Below are 6,294 nucleotides of genomic sequence, written 5' to 3' on the forward strand. Positions count from 1 at the left end.
CTACTCGAAAAAACCAACAACAATGACGGGGTCCCTCCAGTAGGGGGCAGACTACAGGGGTTCGCACACATTTGGGAGACATCCACCTCAGACAAGTGGGTCCTCAACACAGTGCGTCACGGCTACAAACTAGAATTCTACACAAGACCGCACGACAGGTTCATTCCGTCGCCCAGATCAAACGACCCCTCAAGACATCGCCTCCTACTGGAAGAAATCGATCGTCTCCTCTCCATTCAAGCCATCGAGCCTGTTCCAGACGACCAAAAAAGACAGGGATGCTACTCAACCCTATTCTTAGTTCCCAAGAAAAATGGATCGTGGAGAGCCATTCTAAACTTGAGAGGACTAAACTTATTTATTCGCAAAAGGAAATTCAGGATGGAAACACTGAAGACCATCTTGGACAGCCTTCAGCGCGGAGATTTCCTGGCTTCGCTGGATCTTCAGGATGCTTATTTGCATATCCCTATCCACCCCTCATCGCGCCGCTTCCTCCGATTCAAATATGGCAACAGGCACTTCCAATACAGGGCATTGCCATTTGGCCTTTCCTCGGTTCCCAGGGTATTTACCAAGGTCCTGGTGGCCCTGGTCGCCCATTGGAGAACTCAATACATTCATGTTCACCCTTACCTGGACGACCTCCTGATCAGGTCTCCTTCCCTCCGACAGGCGAGACTCGACACCTCCAGAGTCCTCAAGTCACTCCAACGTCACGGTTTTTTGATCAATCTGCAAAAGAGTTCCCTCCAGCCCAGCCAGATGATCACACACCTCGGAGCCATGATAAACACCCAAGCGGGGTTAGTCGGACTTCCCCCAGACCGAATCCACTCCATACAGTCGGCGATTCAAAGGATCTTGTGCTCTCCAAAGGCCAGCTTGCAACAGCTCGCCCGCCTCCAAGGCCTGATGATTGCCACTATCGAGTGCCTACCCTGGGCGAGGTTTCACGCCAGGCCTCTCCAGTGGCTACTCCTTCCTCACCAGCGAGCCATTGCTCTCAGGAAGTCCAAGTCGATTCTGGTTCCGACTGCCACACGTCAGTCCCTCCGGTGGTGGATCTCACCGGCGATACAGAAGAGCCGGCTCATTTGGCAGCCCGACAAAGTCCAGATCACGACGGATGCCAGTCTGAGGGGCTGGGGTGCATTCTGCGGAACCCAGCTAGCCCAGGGACAGTGGAATCCCCAGGAGGCAAGTCACAGCATCAATTGGTTGGAGCTTCGAGCGATCCGTCTGGCTCTGCTATCCTTCAAACAGAGGATACTCCACAAGCCGGTCTTGGTCAGGACAGACAACATCACAGCCAAGGCCCATGTCAACCGGCAAGGGGGGACGAGATCTCGATCCCTGATGGACGAGGCTCAGGCCCTGCTGACCTGGGCAGAAGACAACGTCCTCTCCCTAGAAGCCGAACATCTTCAGGGACAGCTAAACTCAAAAGCAGATTGGTTAAGTCGAGCCGACATAGACCAAGGAGAGTGGAGCCTACACCCAGAGGTGTTCCAGATGATATCGCTAGAGTTCGGCCTTCCGATCTTGGACCTCTTCGCCTCCCCGGTCAACGCCAAGACTCCGAGGTTCTTCTCGAGGTTCCAGACACAGGGGGCGGAGGACTTCGACGCCCTCAATTGCCGCTGGCCAGTGGGCCTACTCTACGCCTTCCCTCCGACCTCCCTGCTGACGCGTTTTCTGGCCAAGGTGCGGAAAACCAGGGCAGAAGTCATCCTGGTGGCCCCGGCTTGGGCCCGTCGTCCTTGGTATTCAGAGATCCTCTGTCTGGCTACAGCAAGTTTTCCTCTTCCTCTCAGACCGGACCTGCTGTCCCAGGGTCAGGTTCACCACCCAGATCCTTCCTGGCTTCAGCTTCACGCCTGGAGATTGAGCGGTTCATGTTAACAGGCTATAGCTATTCACCGGAGGTGATCGAGTCCATTCTGGCCTCCAGGCGTCCGTCGACCATAAAAATTTACGAATACACCTTTAAGGCCTTCAAGCGCTGGTGCAAGCGAAAAAAGAGAGATTTCTTTAGGATATCAGTCTCTACCCTTCTCCAGTTCCTCCAAGATGGGGTCGACCAGGGCCTCCGACCTAACACGGTTAAGAGACAGGTCTCAGCGATCACGTCCATCCTTCCCCACGAGGAAGCAGCCCTAATTTCCCAACATCCTCACATTCGTAGGCTTCTCAAGGGAGTGTCCAACAGATCTCGTCCAACGATTCACCGTTTTCCTTCATGGGACCTTCACAAGGTCCTGAAGGCACTGACTATTGCTCCCTTTGAGCCGTTGAGAGAGGCTTCTCTCAAGTTCCTCACCTTCAAGACATTGTTCCTCACGGCCATCACGTCAGCGCGCCGTGTGTCTGAGTTAGGGGCGCTGTCCGTCAGAAAAGAACTGTGCATTTTTAGACCAGACTCAGTTGTTCTTCGACCAGACCCGACCTTCATTCCCAAGGTTAACTCGGTCTTCCACTCATCACAAGACATCATTCTTCCCTCCTTCTGTCCTCGACCGTCCGAAGAATTAGAAAAGATTTGGCACACCCTAGATGTGCGTAGGGCAATCAAAATCTACCTAAGGAAGACTGCGAGTTTTAGAAAATCAGAAACACTGTTTGTCTCTTTCCATCCAAAGTCCCAGGGTAAAAAGGTGTCGTTATCGACTCTGTCAAGGTGGATTAGAGAATGCATCTGTGCCTGTTACAAAGCCCTAGATCTGGAGCCGCCACAGGGCATCACCGCCCACTCTACTAGAAGCGCGGCCACTTCAGCTGCCTTAACTAAAAATGCTCCCCTGGCCGAGATCTGCAGAGCGGCCACGTGGAAGACCCCTTCCTCTTTCATAAGACACTACAAGCTTAACCTTTTCCAATCAGCCGAAGCAGCCTTCGGCCGCAGGGTGCTCCAGCAGATTATCCCTGAGGTGTCCGCGGGATCAGCAGGCCCTCCCTGATTGGTGTTGGCTTTTGTAAATCCCAAGTTCAAGGAGGCTCGGCTCCTTCTCTGCTGGGAAATGGAACGTGGGTTCTTACCTGATTACGTCCCTTTCCAGCAGAGAAGGTCCGAGCATCCTTCCCCACCCTGGTTCTGCTGATAGCCGCGGACAACGTCATCGGACCTTCCCTTTGTCTCAGTTTAGAGGGTCAGTCTGGGCCCAGGTTAGGTTAGGTGGTCTCTAGTGCCTATTCCTCTCTACCGGGCTGGTCATTGACTGGGGACACAAGGGGGTCACTCCGCCCATAGAGGCGGGGGGAGGCCCCTGGCCTTTGTTTTCTATCTCCCTGCCTACCAGGTGCCAAGAGGCGGAGTTACCCAAGTTCAAGGATGCTCGGACCTTCTCTGCTGGAAAGGGACGTAATCAGGTAAGAACCCACGTTCCATTCTCTTCTCCAAGCTAAACATACCCAGCTCCCTAAGCTTCTCCTCATAGGGCATGGTTTCCAGACCTTTCACCATTTGAATCATGTTTTCTTCTGATAAGTAGTAGAGCTTTGGCTATTGCTTTTCAACAGATTGCCCAGTGATTTTTATCCATTTATCAAAGCTATCTGCTTTCTTGTGCAGTGCTGTTTCCATTATTGGCAAATTCAGAAATCAAGACTCCATAGACCACTTTAAGAAAAGATGTTATTTGTGTTCAAGTTGTTTCTGATTTATGGCAAGGTGAACCTATCAAAATTTTCTTGGCACAATTTGTTCAGAGGGTGTTTTTGTCTTCCTCTGAGGCTGAGAGAGTGTGACTTGCCCAAGGTTGCACAGTGGGTTTCCATGGTTAAGTGGGGATTCCAACCCTCTTCTCCCATATGGTACTCGAACACTCAAACCACTACACCATGCTGGCTTCCTTAGGGGAAAGATTAACTGTCCATTTGCTCTTAAGAGACAAACACTGTTATTCCTGTATTTCTGCAGTCTCTGCCCTTGCAGTCTAGCTACAGACCTTTAGAAGTTTGCTTCTCTAGAATGGTTTTGGATACATTTTTTAAAAATTTGGCTGCTTGTCTACTGTAATCAGTATTTTGACATTTATGCTTGTTTACTAGTTCTACAGGATACCCTTTGTTTAATTGAAAAACAATCTGATGAGCTTGAAAGCCATGCTGAACGCCTGTACGAGGCTGTTCTGGCAGCTGTGGATGCCCTTGGTGCTGGCTTGGTGAAGAACTGTGATGCACAACAAATAGTTGAACAGTCAGAGTCATCCAAGTGAGTAAACAAGAGAGGAAAGGATGGTAGTAAGAAAAGATTTAATGTTTTCTTGTTAAAAAGACAGTGGGCTACAACCTGGCTTACTTAGAGAGTAAGCTTTCCTGTGGGGAAATTAAAGGACACTTAAACATCACCATATTGTGGTCTAGCAAAGCCTCACCCATTAATGAAATGTCTGCTTCAGGTTCACTTAATGAGACGAATTGGAGAAAGGACTCAGAAGAAGCTGGACAGACACATCTTAATTATACCTGGAGGCAGCGGGATCAGGGGATCAGAAATGTTCTTCAAGATGTACAAATATGGAAGCAGCATCTTACATTTTGGCTTGCTGGGTGTGGAATTTTAAAATTGGGGAAGAAAAAATCTAGGTTGAAGAATAATGGGAAGATTTGGTAAACAGTTCTATGTTTGCAAAGTGCTATGGGATTATCTGTAATGTGAGGATTTTTTGGCACAGATGTGAGGATAAAAATAATGGGATAAACGGGATCCCAATACTGTGGGAAAAGTGGAAGAAAGGTCTTTTATACATAGGAAATTGATGTATAACTGTTGAAAGGCCCCTGCATGGGCAGTGTCACTTCTGTTCTTTGTCTCTTCTCAATTGCACATTATACACCTTGTAGATCCTATGCAGTAAAGGCTAGAAACAGTGCAAGATAAACTTGGCCTCTTTGAGCAAATTTAAGAGGAGGGGCATAGAGCACCAGTGCTGCACCTGTACTTGAATGAACAGATAGGTTGCAACTTATAATTTCATTTATTCTCAAGGATGTGCACATGAAAGGAGGGGGCAGCAGTGCAGTGCATGAAGGAGATGGAAAGTTGTGGGAAGAATCTATAGGCAGGTAATATTTAGTGCAGATAGTGTGAAATATATTTGTTTTTTTCACTTGGCTGTAGGTATTGTGAAAACACTATGGACTAAGCATAGACTGAAGGGCAGACTTTAGTTTACTTTGGAACCTCAACATACATTAATTGTAGTCAGATGTAAAATAGAAGAGACATACACCTAGTAGAATTAAGGATGTTTCCAAATATAAAACTCACAGCAAGAATTTTGGTATGAGAACTGGTATGCAGTCCCTTCTCACAAAACCTCACTCCTGGTCCACAGCACCTCCCTCAAGCTTTCTTCTACTCTGGGGATGGTGGAACTCTTTTGTGCTTGTTAAACAATTTGGAGTTGGAAACTCTTACAAAACTTATGCAAAACAGAGATCAAGTATATCCTAAGCTATACCTTCTGCTCATCTTTTATCTAAAAGGCACTTGTTGCAGTGGCCTCACTGAAAATTAAGTGTTCTCTGTGGTCTGGGGCAAAGAAGCTTGACTTGTAGTCTTATATATGCAGATTTCAGTTCCATAATGTAAGAAAGACAGTATACAAATGCAGACTTTATTACTATTTTATTTCAGATAACGTCCCTGGTTGATGTAGACTCTTGTAGCCCACCTTTAACTGAATAAAAGAACTATATTTCAAAGGAGTCTTAAGGGTCTACTGACAAACCATTTGGGAACTTTTCCTTCAAAGCTTTGATCTACTGGATTGGCATCAAACTTCTTTCAAGTTTAAAGATTACCACCAACTGGCTCCATTTACCAGCATCAGAGTGTTGAAAAGCACCAAGGTTATACTTTTCACTGATTCTGGAGTGATGCATGGCTTTGCAATGAGATTTCTCTAACAGTTGTGTTAGATAAATATTTTGTATTTCATTAAGTGAATAAATTGTGTTTTCAGTGCCTTTCTGCATATGTACATTAGTTCTCTTTTAAAATAATCTACAATTTCATTAACATTTCTCTGGAAGAGTACTTTTCAAATAAAACAATTATTTTGTCACTGTATGACCTTGTGTGCTTTCAAGAAATTTTTGCCTTATGGCGTCCTAAGATCATAGGTTTTTCTTGGCCAGATTTGTTCAGAGAGGGTTTGCCTTTGCTTTACTTTGAGGCTGGAGAGAGTGTGATTGGCCCAAAGTCTCCCACTGAGTTTCTATGGCCAAGCAGGGATTTGAACCCTGGTCTCCAGAATCGTTGTCCAATGCTGAACCTACCACACCATA

General features: G+C 47.0%; 1 protein-coding gene across 7 annotated transcripts in view; it reads left to right on the plus strand.

Moving 5' to 3' along the window:
* The window catches only part of CEP68 (centrosomal protein 68), a 29,233-nt gene extending 23,157 nt beyond the window's left edge, over positions 1–6,076 (plus strand). For all 7 annotated transcript variants that reach the window (XM_042476711.1, XM_042476736.1, XM_042476727.1 and 4 more), the window contains one exon: positions 5,642–6,076. In XM_042476711.1, the coding sequence (XP_042332645.1) occupies positions 5,642–5,645 (4 nt within the window). In that variant the 3' untranslated portion in view covers positions 5,646–6,076. The remainder of the gene's footprint in view (positions 1–5,641) is intronic.
* Positions 6,077–6,294: the final 218 nt, after the last annotated feature.

The sequence above is a fragment of the Sceloporus undulatus genome, chromosome 1 (assembly GCF_019175285.1).
Source record: "Sceloporus undulatus isolate JIND9_A2432 ecotype Alabama chromosome 1, SceUnd_v1.1, whole genome shotgun sequence".
Taxonomy (NCBI): domain Eukaryota; kingdom Metazoa; phylum Chordata; class Lepidosauria; order Squamata; family Phrynosomatidae; genus Sceloporus; species Sceloporus undulatus.